Source organism: Girardinichthys multiradiatus, chromosome 14, assembly GCF_021462225.1.
Source record: "Girardinichthys multiradiatus isolate DD_20200921_A chromosome 14, DD_fGirMul_XY1, whole genome shotgun sequence".
Lineage (NCBI taxonomy): Eukaryota > Metazoa > Chordata > Actinopteri > Cyprinodontiformes > Goodeidae > Girardinichthys > Girardinichthys multiradiatus.
In genome coordinates this window covers 9,849,737-9,864,149 of record NC_061807.1, presented here as the reverse complement: position 1 = coordinate 9,864,149, position 14,413 = coordinate 9,849,737, and the positions used below count along the sequence as shown (strand labels likewise).

The window sequence follows — 14,413 nt, the reverse complement described above, 5'->3', positions numbered from 1 at the left end:
ACCCATTAGATGGAGAGCTGGATTGAGCAATCCCTTTAGACATGGGGAAGTAGGAGGGAGGGGTTAGCTCATCGGACAACGAAAGCTTGAAAAGTAGGTTGTCCAAAACACTGGACACCTTCATGGTAAATGATATACTTTGTTCTGGGGATGATTTCAGAAATTATGGAAAATAACAGTTTGAACATATCTAACTTTGGCTACTAGTTAACAGACAATAAAGTAGCAACTAACTGGGTTACAATATAAATGTGATTCTTGGTTAAAGGTGAGAAGATGACTCTGTTATATTATCTACATATAAGATTTTCATGAAAACAGGTTTTGGAGCATTTCCTGTTCCCAACAAGCCCTAAAGGAAACTATTATTAATTTTATGGGTTCTGACAACAGAGTGAAAGGATGTAGAGATGTGCTTGACACTTTCACCAGGTCGGCTGAGAGAGATAATCACACAATCAAAAAATCGATTGGCTAAAGTTTGTGCTGATACAAAAATGAAGTGGGTGGATGCGCTGCCCTTGGTGATGTTTTACATGAGATCATCACCCACTGAGCTCATAGGTTTAACTCCCCATGAGCTGCTGACAGGAAGACCCATGCCCTGACCTTTCACCGCCTCTCTTCAGTGGGGTGTGAACCCAGTCTGGATTCACAGAGAGAACAGCTGACATGCTCAAAGATTTTAATCTGCTGTGAAGTTTTTGTCTCATAACACACAGGAGGCTCTAACCAAAGAACCAACAGGAGAAACAAATGGAGCTCTGGATGAGGGCAAAACTAAAGGTAAGCAGATCATATTGCAGGGAGGGAGAGACGTCCTCCCGAAGGAAACCTCAGAGAAATCAGAAAACACCTGAAGAAGAACATACAAATAGGTTCGATTGGATATCTTTTGACTTGACATTTCATTTTCAGCCAACACAACAAAAATGTGCTGGTGGAATTAACTCATTTATTCCAGAAACCATAACGTCAAAAGGTAAGATTAACTCATCTTTTTGCTTTCAACTAACAAAGTACAATTATGTGGAACCTGTTTCATACATTTTTGAGTGGGCTGGGTTACTTCAACAGTGGGAACGTAATAAAGAAATAATACAAATTCTATTTATTGGGTTAAAGCTTGAAGGAGTATGTCCTGGTAAAGGTCAAAAAATAAAAAATCACAGAGGGGTGAAAGATTTCTAAAGTAAAACTATGAATAATCAGAGTCAGAATCAGCCTTATTGCCAAGTTCGTACATACAAACAACGAATTTGACTCCGGTACATTTTGCTCTCTGGTTTTTGTTTTTGCATTACAGAATATACATATTTACAATGTACAAATATACACATATATAAATAAAAAGGTGTATTTGCAACATCTGTATGCTGTTGTTTGGTACTCTATTGAATGTACAACAGAGAAACAGCCTGGGGGAAGAAACTGTCTCTGTGGCGGCTGGTTTTAGTGAACAGTGCTCTGTAGCGGCGGCCTGAAGGTAAAGCTCTGAACAGTTTATGTGCAGGGTGTGTGGGGTCTGCAGAGATTTTAGCAGCTCTTTTCTTGACCCTAGACCTGTATATGTCCTGGATAGAGGGAAGGTCAGCCCTGATTATTCTCTCTGCAGTCCTGATCATTCGTTGCAGTCTGGACCTGTCCTGTTTTGTGGATGAGCCAAACCACACTGATATGGATGAAGACAGGACAGACTGAATGATGGCAGTGGAGAAGATGACCAGCAGTTCCTGTGGAAGGTTGTACTTCTTGAGTTGCCTGAGGAAGATCCGCGGAGGTCCGTGTTTTTACCAATGAGAAGAAGCAGCTCGTCCATCTTGTTGTTTAGAGAGCGGACGTTTGCCAGGTGGATTGAAGGCAGGGGTGTGCGAAGTCCTCTTTTGTGGAGCTTTACCAGCGCGGCAGCACGCTTTCCCCTTCGACGCATCCGGCGCAGAATCGCGTATAGTCGCAGCTCCGCTCGTCAGGAGCTCAGTGAACCTCGGATCGATGAAAGATGGTGACAAAAACCCAAGAGAGGACTCTGATGTTGAGAAGTTCCTCTCTACTGAATGACACCACAGTACTGTGGCTCGAAAGACATAAAAACACACAAAAAACAAAAACAAAGAGAGAGCGAAGCTCCGAGGCTGCCATCGTCGGCGCCATCTTGGTAGGCCAGACATTTTGTTGGAAATAAAACATACTTCATTCAGAATACAAAGGATGGGATTAATATTATTGTCTTTATGGGTACCAGCACATGTAGGAGTTGGAGGGAATGAGATGGCAGACGGGATGGCAAAGAAGGCAACACAAAACCACATTAATATTAGTAGGTCAGAGGCGAGAAATATCATTGAGCAGAAAATCAGGAAAGAGTGGCAGAAAAGGTGGGATGAAGGAAGGAAAGGAAGATGGTTTTATAGAATCAACAAGATAGTAGAAGAAGTAAGAACTGGAAGAAGGAGCAGAAAAGAGGAAAGGTTAATTACAAGATTAAGATTTGGACATAAAGGACTTAATTCTACATTGTTTAAGATAAAGAAACATAATACAGAAAAATGTGATCATTGTGGAGAGGAGGAAACAATAGAACATGTAACATTGAAGTGTCAGAAATATGAACAAGAACAATTTTGAGGAAATAATTTTTAGGTATTAAAGACCATTTTAATTTGATAGATACATTGCAAAGAAGTTTAGGTAGCAGACATTTTCAAATCATAGTTAGATTTTTCTAAAAAACTAAATTAATAAAAAGAATTTGATTATTGTAACAGTAAATAAGTACATTTAAAACCATGAAGAACCACACTCCATACCAGTCGGTGGCGGTAATGCACACCTCAAAGTTATTTGCAAAAAATACCAGAAGAAGAAGAGGCTGTATAGTAAAGGAGAATAAAACCACGAAACATTAAATTTACATTTAAACAAACTGTGTAGTTATCAACAAAGCATACTCAGATTAATTAAATGAGAGGTGCAGCATAGTCAGATGACAGAATCAATGTTAACACTTGTTGAGCAGATGATAAACTGTGCAATATAATATAAAACAAATAAAACAATCTCCTTCATTCAGTGAAGGAGCAGTGAATGTAACTGCCATGTATGCAGTGAATGATGCCTGGAAACCCAGAAATATATCAATAGATAATGATTGAAGTCTCAAAATGTGATACCAACTAAATTACTGCTTTCACTGATTCCTGCAGTTCTGTGAAATTCTTCTTTCATTATTCTTGTGTGTCTGTGTGTTAGTGAGTGGTGGAGGCTCCCATCTAGAATCACAGTTAAACTTTAACTAAACCTAAGCTATGTATGTCTGATGACATAAACCACAATTACACTTTGTACACAGAATTAAACCCTGGTGTCCTGTGTGGCAGGTAGGGTCACGCAACACTCTGCTAAGGAGGACAACCTGACTTCACTGAATGTTTGCAGTTGACACCATGGACACCTCTGCTGTACAGTAACAGTTTAAGAACAACAGCAACATTCATGACAGCATGACAAACAGTTGCTTTTGAATGATTTTCTGCATCACCTATATTATACAAAAAAGGCTGCTGTTGGCATAAAAACGACGTGCAGTCGTGTCATAGGAGCAATTTCTATTGACTGTAGAACCACTTTCTCTTTCAATGTTTTTTAGGTTTATAACAATTTCCATTGTATGTAGATTCTCACTAAAGGCATCAAAACTGTGAATGAACACATATGGATTTATTTACGTCAGAGGCGAGAAATATCATTAAACAGAAAATCAAGAAAGAGTGGCAGATTTGTTTAAGATAAAGAAACATAATACAGGAAAATGTGATCATTGTGGTGAGGAAACAATAGAACATGTAACATTGAAGTGTCAGAAATATGAACAAGAAGAATTTTGAGGAGAGAATTTGTAGGTATTTGTAGGACAATTTTAATTTGATAGAAATTGTAAAATAACCTAAACTATGTTTTCAATTCAGTTTATTTATATAGCGCCAATTCACAACACATGTTGTCTCAAGGCACTTCACAAAGTCAGGTTCATACATTCCAATTAATCCTAATCATTGAACAGTGCAGTCAGATTCAGTTATTTATTTAAATTGGATAAAAAGTTTTTCTGTCTAAGGAAACCCAGCAGATTGCATCCAGTCAGTGACTTGCAGCATTCACTCCTCCTGGATGAACATGTAGAGACAGTGGACAGTTACTGGCGTTTTTATGTTCCTTCAAAGTCTTGTTGCCTTTAGTGAGAATCTACAATGTAAATAGTCATGAAAATAAAGAGACCCATTAAGTGAGAAAGTGTATCTAAAACTTTTGACTAATAGTGTATGTATTTCTCAATATATAAACTTTATTGAATATATCAAAACAACATCCAGCCGTTTGTATTGTAACATCTCAGATATTTCAAACATTTCTTCAACATGAAAACCATTAACTACGCAGTTTTAGTTTGAATAAGGCACAAATTTAACACACAAATTTAATGCATAAATTGCATCCATTAGCAGGCGTGTTAACGGTGCTGATTGCAGGAGTTGTAGCCAAATATCTGAGGCTGACCAAAATTGTCCAAATTGTCCACTGGCCTTGCACTTCACATCACAAATTTTACAGCGACCGTGATCTGTTTGAGCCTTCAAACCTTAGCCATTTTCCTCTCTAGTGTGGATTCTCATGTGTTTGTTTAAATTTGATTTATGGCTAAATCTTTGTCCACATAGATCACAACAGAAAGGTTTCTGACCAGTGTGGATTCTCATGTGTGTGTTTAAACTTGATTTATGGCCAAATCTTTGTCCACATAGATCACAACAGAAAGGTTTCTGTCCTGTGTGAATTCTCATGTGTTTGCTTAAACTTGATTTATGGCCAAATCTTTGTCCACATAGATCACAACAGAAAGGTTTCTGTCCAGTGTGGATGCTCATGTGTGTGTTTAAATGTCCTTTTTGGCTAAATCTTTGTCCACATAGATCACAACAGAAAGGTTTCTGTCCAGTGTGGATGCTCATGTGTGTGTTTAAATGTCCTTTTCGGCTAAATCTTTTTCCACATAGATCACAACAGAAAGGTTTCTGTCCAGTGTGGATTCTCGTGTGTGTGTTTAAACTTCCTTTTTCAGTAAATCTGTGTCCACATAGATCACAACAGAAAGGTTTCTGTCCAGTGTGGATGCTCATGTGTCTATTTAAATGTCCTTTTAAGCTAAATCCTTTTCCACATAGATCACAACAGAAAGGTTTCTGTCCAGAGTGGATTCTCATGTGTGTGTTTAAACTTCCTTTTTCAGTAAATCTGTGTCCACATAGATCACAACAGAAAGGTTTCTCACCAGTGTGGATGCTCATGTGTGTGTTTAAAGGTCCTTTTCCAATAAAGGTTTTACCACAGTCTTCACAGCTAAACTTCACTCCTGTCTGGACTTTCTTTGGCGATTCCACATTTTTCTTCTCTGTGAAACAGTTCTTCCTATCCAGCGAGCTTAAAGATCCTATTTCTGAATTTTTCCTGTCTTTCTGAAGAAAGCCACGGTGAACAAATTGTTCAGCAAACTCAGGGAAGCTAAAAGGTTTGTTAATGTCGGCCTTTTCATCCTTCTCAATGTCTTCAGTTTCTGAGGAAAAGGAACCATCTCCCTGATCTTGTATCCTGATGGATTCTTGTCCTCCATCGATGTCTTCTGGAAGCGCTCTGCCTTTAATTTGGTCTTGATAAAGCTGTGAGAGCAGAGGGGACTGTTCATCATCCTCACTCTTTATGGGAGTAGCAGTGACTGGAAACCTGATGGCATCAATCTCCTCCTTCCCATTGAGCTGCTCTCCCCCCAGACTGGTGTAGACCTCCTCCTGTTCCTTCTTTATGTGGTGGGGCTTTGGGTCATGTAGGCCAGCACAAGGTCTGTGCTTTACAGGAGCTGCTTCTTTAACCATCAGCATCTGCTTAACATCTGCAGGAAACAATGAAACATGAATGAACATCATGATTATTAGAAAGTTTTTTAACTTCAGGCTGGACTGAGTGACTTTTTAATAAAGATATATTTAGGTACTTTGGTTACATTAAATTATTTGATTTAATTACCATTTATTCTTATACTTTTATTTTGCATTGTTGCTTCTTATGTCTATTGATTTATGTCATGATCTGTTCACTTATTCTCAACAACCATATACTGAAACCATTTTAGTCTTTTTTGTCTCCATCTTGCTCGTCTACGATTGTTTACAGTGTGCCGCATAATTAATCTTTTTAACTAGTTTCTATGTGGAATAATCAAGTTTTAAAGCAGGTATAATAAGCAATCAACATGTCAACCTTTTCTCAGTTTAATATAAATTGTAAATTGTAAAAACAATGACATAGAATTCATACCAGATGTTGGCAACTATCAAATACTCCTCATATAATAAGAAATTAAAGCCAATTATTCCACAAAGAAAGAGGGATAAAACTGGTAAAAGCAAAGAGACCTTCACAAAAAGGTCTTCCTATTGCAAAAAATACTAATGGCAATGATTACAGCTGCATTTCTAAACTTCTGACTGTTCCAGTGAGCGCTGCTGCAACAATAATCCTGAAGTGGAAAGGACAATTTCACCGTAGACCAGTCAAAGTCAGGTGCCACTAGAAAGTAGTCTGGTCTTCTGGTTTAAGGTAGCTGTAATTAAACCTTTACTTAAGAAACCTTCGCTTGATCGAGATGACTGGAAAAATTACAGACCTATATCCAATCTTCCATTCTTATCTAAAATTCTTGAGAAAATAGTTGCTAATCAAATGTGTGAACATTTACACAGCAATGACCTGTTTGAAGAGTTTCAGTCAGGTTTCAGAGCTCATCATAGCACTGAAACAGCTCTGCTGAAACTCACTAATGATATTCTTATGGCCTCAGATAATGGACTTGTGTCTGTTCTGGTTCTGTTAGTTCTCAGTGCTGCATTTGATCCAGTCGATCATAATCTCTTAAAAAGGCTGGAATATTCTGTAGGGATCAGGGGAACAGCGCTAGGCTGGTTTAAATCTTATCTGTCTGACAGATTCCAGTTTGTTCATGTAAATGATAAATCATCTTTAAACTCCAGGGTTAATTGTGGAGTACCACAGGGTTCAGTACTTGGGCCAATTCTATTTACTATATATATGCTTTCAATAGGTCAAATTATCAGGCAGCATAGGATAACATATTCCTGTTATGCTGATGATACTCAGCTTTACTTATCCATGAATCCTGATGAGCCCAACCAGTTAGACTACAATCATGTCTTGAAGTCATAAAAACTTGGATGATTTTAAATTTTCTGCTACTAAATCTAGACAAGACGGAAGTTGTCGTCTTTGGACCCGAATCTTTGAAAAAGAAACTGCTTAGTCAATCACTTAACGATGGCATTAAATTGACCTCCGGTAATAAAGTAAAAAATCTTGGTGCTATTTTCGACTAGGACATGTCATTTAAATCCCATATTAAAACAGGTTTCTAGGACTTCCTTCTTTCATTGCCAAAATTAGAAATACCCAACTCACGAGTGACGATGAAAAATTAGTCCATGCATTTGTTACTTCAAGGCTGGAGTATTGTAAACCTTCAGCTGATCCAAAACATCAGGAATGACAGGATTAATTGAAATATATGTACCTGACTTGAAATCTGTATGATTTGATTGAATTGACTTTGTAAAGTGCCTTAAGATGACATTTGTTATGAAATGGCACTATATAAATAAAACTGAATTCTGACAAAGGAGTCAAAAGAATAATTAAACAAGTTGTCCAAGAGTCAAGGAGCTGTGATGGAAATTCTTGTAGTAAATGTTTCAAAGTGTATGACCTTTGGGTTACCTCACTCCTCTGAGCATCTGTGTTTCTGAGCATCTGGGAGGAAGCTGTAAAGCCATTATCAGAAGTTTAATGGTTAAAACTCATGCTTTAGGGGAATGTCTCGGGAAGTACAGATGGGTTCCTAGATAACTCTGTCACTTCTGAACCCGAGACTCTTTGAAGTTGAGATAACACTGTCATGTTCTGGTATAAATACTGTGTGTAAATGTTGATCGGGGCTCTGCTTAACTGACTAACCTCAGTGACAGAGTCATTCAAATGCTGAATGCCTTTGAATAAAATGTATAAAGACAAAGTCCAGATTTTATCTTCTTGTGAGTCAACTTCTACCCACTTTGATAAGAAAATTCCACAACTGCACTGTCATGATTAATTGAAATACATGTACCTGACTTGAAATCTGTATAATTTGATTTAATTGACTTTGTAAAGTGCCTTAAGATGACGTGTGTTATGAATTGGCGCTATATAAATAAAACTGAATTCTGACAAAGGAGTCAAAAGAATAATCAAACAAGTTGTCCAAGAGTCAAGGAGCACTCACAGAAAGCCTAAGAAAGACCTGGAAAAAGCAGGTACAGTTTTTCCCCAATTTGTAATGTTTTCAACTGCAATGGTCTTCAGAATAGGTTCATAAACAGAGGAGGGAGAAGACATGAGGCAAGATGAAGAGGTACGAACAGGCAGGCAAAAGAGCATACATGGAAGGCTTGGTCCAACAAGTGTTTAGCAAGAATCATAGATGTAGCATCGGAAACTGGTCCATACACAATAGGTTTATCATGAACACTGCGGCAAGGCAAAGAAATGTTCTGGCATCGGAGGAGAAACTGGTAGAAATACTGGCGAAACAGGTGAGTGAAATGATCAGACAGTTGTGCTAAGCTGAGCAACATGGCCGATTACAAATCATGACACTAAGTCCTACTACAGTTTTCTGAAAACATATCGTTGATTGTTTTAATTTGATAAAGAAACCTTTGGATGTCAGATGTTTGATTTTAACCAAACATAAATACCAACATCCTCTGTGAAACGATGCACTTCATTACCTGAGAAACTTTATGTTTAGGAAAAAAATAAAAGCCAATATTGCCTTTATGGTCTGGCTGCTGGCTCCCATGGTTGCCATGGCAGAAATCTGTGCTATGTTCCTGTCTCCCAGCCTTGTTGTTCCTTCCCTTGAATGTTACTCACTGCTTCATAATGCTGGTAGAAAAACCTGTTTCCAATGGAACGCTGTGAAAAGAGCATACTCCTAGAATATGAAAAACACGTTGATCCTGGTTCATAACAAAGTCATTGAAATCTATGCGTCTGGAAAGGGTTACAGACGTTTCAAAAGGTTTGGGAATCCAGATAACCACCGTAAGAGCCATCTTCCATAAAAAGAGACAATGTGGAACAACAGGGAACCTTTCCAGGAGTAACCTGCCTACCAAAGATAGTCAAGTTTTTTTACTTTTCATTTTCCTGCAATAAGGCACTCAAAGCGCTGTACATGAGGAAAAGCATTACAATGATACAGAAAATCAAACAAACAAAAAAACAAATCAAATGACTAATAATCCTTGGGAGTTTACTGGTAAGAGCTGGTTCTAATCCAATATTTCTAATAGAGGTAATTAGCTCATTAAGTCCTCTGAGGTAAGGAATTTATCTGGTGCTAGAAGAAAAATGATAAGTACTCCAAAAAAACTAATCTAATAGGTCACAACAAAACCCAGGACAACATCTAAACCACTGAAGGCATGACATTCCTTATTTAAAGTCAGTGTTCTAGACTGAACAATAAGAAAGACCCTGGTTTAAAATGGCATCAATGGAAAGATTCTATGGCAAAAAAAGTACGAAAGTGTCATCTCCCATTGACTAAGTTAAACATGATGGAGATAAACCACCATGCACACAACCACACCTAAGGGCAATTTAACCCAGTCAGGGTCAGAATTGTTAAATTCGTAGGGCGGCTTCCCTAAAGATAGCAAAAACATGCTTAGACATAGAAAGCTTAGCAGCTTATGTACAGCTTTTTAAATGGTTGGCTCAAATATTTACGTTTATGATTTACATAAATTCTTCTTAAAGAAACACGCTTTGTCAATCACACGAAAGCTTGGAGTATTTGACCAATCAAATACTGTGTTTGGCTATTCGGATGGATCTCTTTACATTAGATGCCAGCCCCCTATGTAGACGCGAGTGGATTAGCAAAGAACTAAGCAGTTTTAGTGAGAGTTTCAATGGCTGAGAGCAAGACAAGTGAGGAAACTGTAAGTAACGAAGAACTCATAGTTAAAAAAAACTGCACATTTCTTTACAAACTGAGGTACTCTGCAAGGCATGCTGAATGCATGTAACAACTACGAGAGGAAACACGATGAATCTTCATTGTCACCTCCAATACAACCACAAAGACCTGTATGAGGAGTTTCAAAAAGCAAGCGCTAGCAAAGTAAAAGTTGCAAACTTTACGAAAAGTCAGAGTACAACAGTCCAGCTGACGTCCACGTATCACTACTTATGAGAAAACATCGAAGCGACACAAAGACATAACTGAGGCCATTGCACGTTATTTGGCTAAGGACATGATGCCCATGAATACAGTGAGCTGGGAAGGTTTATTCAGTCTGATAAAAACATTGGACCGAAGATGCCACATCCCGTCACGGAATTACTTTTCCAATTTCGCCATTTCGCAAATGTACGAAATATGACGTAAGACAGTAAAATCTGAACTGAGCCAAGCTGAATACTACGCAAGAACTACAGACCTTTGGTCAAGTCGCACGACAGAACCATACATGAGTTTTACTGTGCACTTCCTCACCGAAGGCTTTGAACTAAAAGAAACAGTGTCTAGAGCCTGTGTATTTTCCAGAGTCGCACACCAGTGAAAATATATCCCTTGGATTACGTGAGGTGTTGTCCAGCTGGGATCTTCAAGAAGACCAACAAGTATGTATCACCTTGGACCATGGTGCCAACATTGTGAAAGCTACAGAACTAAACAACTGGGTCCAGATTCAGTCTTTTGGATACAGACTGCACCTTGCAATCAGTAAGTCAATGGCTGTAGCAAAAAACACATCTGTAAAGGTGTTCTACATTATCAAATCATTTTGAATAGCTCTAATAGATTTAAATGAATATTTTTACTATATTATTGATAAGGGTAGTGCTCAATTTGTCAGGATTTTGTTTTCTTTTGTTATTGTATTGAAACTAATGTGAGAGAATGGAGTGGAGAGACCACAGTGTACATAAACAGATACATTTATGAAACTGATACTGTAGTGCAGTATAAAAGACATTAAACAGATAAAAAAATAAACAGCAGATACAGTATTGGACAGCATGCTGCCTTACAATTAATTGAATTTCACATAATTTATTTTTATTGTTTTAATTCAAATATATATATATTAAAACAAATGACATGATATATGTATATCATGATAATTAAAGTGTATTTTTATTTCCCCTATATTATTTTCTCTGTTCTAGGAAAGAAGTTTCACTGATCCAGAGACCCAGACCAATGATCCACCCAGTGCCACCATGAAGGAGGCAAAGAAATCATTGGGCAGTTTCTTCAAGACAGCACCACTTCCTGCCTCATCTTTTGTGTCAGGAAATATAACAACACATCAGCACACATGCATAAAACCTTGCAAAGTGAACATGTTGGGTTTTTCTTTTTAACCAAGAACCTGCCCTAATAAAACATTCACTCAGGATGAGAGACAGAGAAACAATAAATAAAACTATAATTTAGTTCACCACACACTTAAGACTTTAAAAAGAGTTTATTGAGTTTACTTACATTGTTGCTCATACCGTTGTTGACCAGTACCTTACCCTTCTCCTAGTTTGACTGAGCAAAGTCCTGCCTCCAGTAATACAACAGCCTTATAACCACTTAGGGAGTAGAGAAAATGTGGAACAACTGCAATGGGACGATTTGCAGTTGAATTTAAGTTTTGTTAACTTTTATTTAAAGTTCTTCAACGTATTTTAAGTTTTTATTTAGTTATTTCAAAAAAACTGATATTAAGTGGTGTTTTTCTGTATTTAGAACATCAGAAAATGTTTATGGGGACGATGTTTTGAAGTCATTAAGAAACTATATCATGCAGTCTGTTGTTTCAATGCTAATACAGCCGCTATGTCTAGTTGCATTTTCTTGTAAGGATAACCTTTATTAATATGACTCATAGCTGTTTCTCACACTTATACTATAATAATATAAAGCTTAAGTTCTAATGTTTCCCTTTTATTAGAGTCGGATAAGGAAGCTCATCAACACATTACAAGGAAAAATGGCCTAAGGTTTTTAAATAAAACTGACGTGTTGGAATGGAAATTATGTATTTAATTGTTATATTTCTATGAACCCAGAGCAGAAAGACAAACACTGAACCCAGAAAGTATTCAGAGCGCATCACATTTTGTTATATTACAGCCTCATTCAAAATTGTAATAATCTATTTCCTCAAATTTCTACAAACAAATACGGAGCTTGTGTAGAATTTTGGAGATAGAGATAAAGACAATTTGGAAAGAGGCTGTAACTTAACAAAATGTGAAGCGCTGTGAATACTTTCCGGATGTACTGTAAGTATTTGTTCATATATTACAAGTCATATCGTCTTCACACTATTAGGCACTGTTATCACACATCGCATGTTTCCCTAATTAAGTACAGCCCTATTAATTAGTTCCTAAACAAACTTGTATCGGTGTCGAAGGCCAACAAACCACTCAAAATGGCGGACGTGTATAGCAGGCCATTTTAACATTTATTCAAAGCGCACACATCTCTGTTGTTCCATTTGTAGATCACTAAAATAGGATTATTCCTAGTCAAAATTACATTCCTACTAGTCAGAACTGTAATTATAGATGTCCTCAATTACATTTTTGCTAGCAGAAACTTAATTTCAGAATCTCAGAAAATGACATTGTACTTGTAAGAATTAAGTTTCAGATACCTATAAATCTTTACAATTTCTACAATTTTGACATTTATTAGCTTGACTGAATATGTATTTTAGATATCTAAAATAACATTCTTCCTATCTAAAATGAACATTCCAGATATCTTGAATATAATTCTTACTAGGATTAACTCTAATTTCATATCTCCATAATACGAACCAAAGTAAGTTTCCGAACCAAACAATCATGGAAAATAAAAATAAATAAATTCCTTGTCCTTGAAACAAAAACAATGGTAAATCATGCTACTAGATTACATCAATGAGTCACACTCATTTTTATTCCATTTTATGCATTTTTATATTTTTTAGGATTATTTTTAGTTCAAAATTAGCATTTTTCTTCATTAGCTTCCAGGTTATGTGACCTACTGACACAAAAATCAATATATCTGCCATATAAACCAGTAATCCATTACTGAAGAGTTTTAATAATACTTCTCTTTTAGAAGGTGTACTTGTGACTAAAATGGTATCAATTTAATCTCTTTCATTAAACCTCTACACACAACACCCCATTATGACAATCTGGAAGAAGTTGGTTTGAGATCGTTTCAAATTTATTATATATAGAAATCACATTTCCATAAGCATTCACACCCTTTGCTAAACACTTTGTTGATCCACCTTTGGAAGCAGTTACAGCCTCAAGCTTTTTGAATATGACACCACAAGCTTAGCAGACCAGTTTTGCCCATTTTTCTTTGCAGAACATCTCAAGCTCCATCAGGTTGGATGAGAGAGGCCTGTGCACAGCTATTTTCAGATCTCTCCAGATATTCCATCACATTCAAGTCTGGACTCTGGCTGGGCCACTCCAGGACATTTATAGGGTGGTTCTTAAAAATATAAAAATGCTTAAAATTTAATAAAACTGAGTGTGTTTCGTTGTAATCTAGTAGCATGATTTACTATTGTTTTTGTTTCAATTGGTCACAAGACAAGGAATTTATTTATTTTTATTTTCCACGATTGTTTGGTTCGGAAACTTATTGACGGTCCCTAAGTGAACCACCGCGGGTCAGAAGAGGGAGCAACAGAGAGCAGCTAGCCGAAATCTGAGTGCCTGAATCGGATCAACCGTCAGCTAGATGCCGCTAACTCCGCGGAGCTTGAATATCCAATGTCCAACTTTAAACTAACTTCACCGCGGTATATCATGCAGCCCTATTAATTAGTTTCTAAACAAACTTGTATCGGTCTCGAAGGACAACAAACCACTCAAAATGGCGGACGTGGGTCGTTCCCACCGAGTGACGAAGCGTTTACCGTTTTAAGTCTATGATGAACATTTGGTCTTTAAGAAGCTAATCCATTAGTCACCTAAAATGTTCCTAAACTGTAACTGACATGAAAACATACAAACCTAATCTGTGCAGCAGAACTTTAGGGTTGAAATCAGCCTCCAGGATGTTGAGACGCTGCTGATCTTCTTTGTCCTCTTTAGCTGTTTGGGAAATCTCTCCCACTGCTGCACTCTGCCACCGTTTGAGCTGCTGTCTCCACATCTTTGTTGTTAGCTTCTCTTCAAAAGATCCTTTAACAGTTACTGAGTAGTTATAACTCGGCTTCGATCC

General features: G+C 37.3%; 1 protein-coding gene across 1 annotated transcript; it reads right to left on the bottom strand.

Moving 5' to 3' along the window:
* Positions 1 to 566: 566 nt before the first annotated feature.
* Positions 567 to 14,258, bottom strand: LOC124881024 (zinc finger protein with KRAB and SCAN domains 3-like). Its single transcript, XM_047386509.1, has 3 exons — positions 14,203 to 14,258; positions 5,327 to 5,941; positions 567 to 646 (listed from the first exon to the last, which is right to left on the bottom strand). The coding sequence occupies exons 2-3, from the start codon at positions 5,928 to 5,930 to the stop codon at positions 567 to 569; spliced, it is 684 nt and encodes a 227-aa protein (XP_047242465.1). The 5' UTR covers positions 5,931 to 5,941; positions 14,203 to 14,258.
* Positions 14,259 to 14,413: the final 155 nt, after the last annotated feature.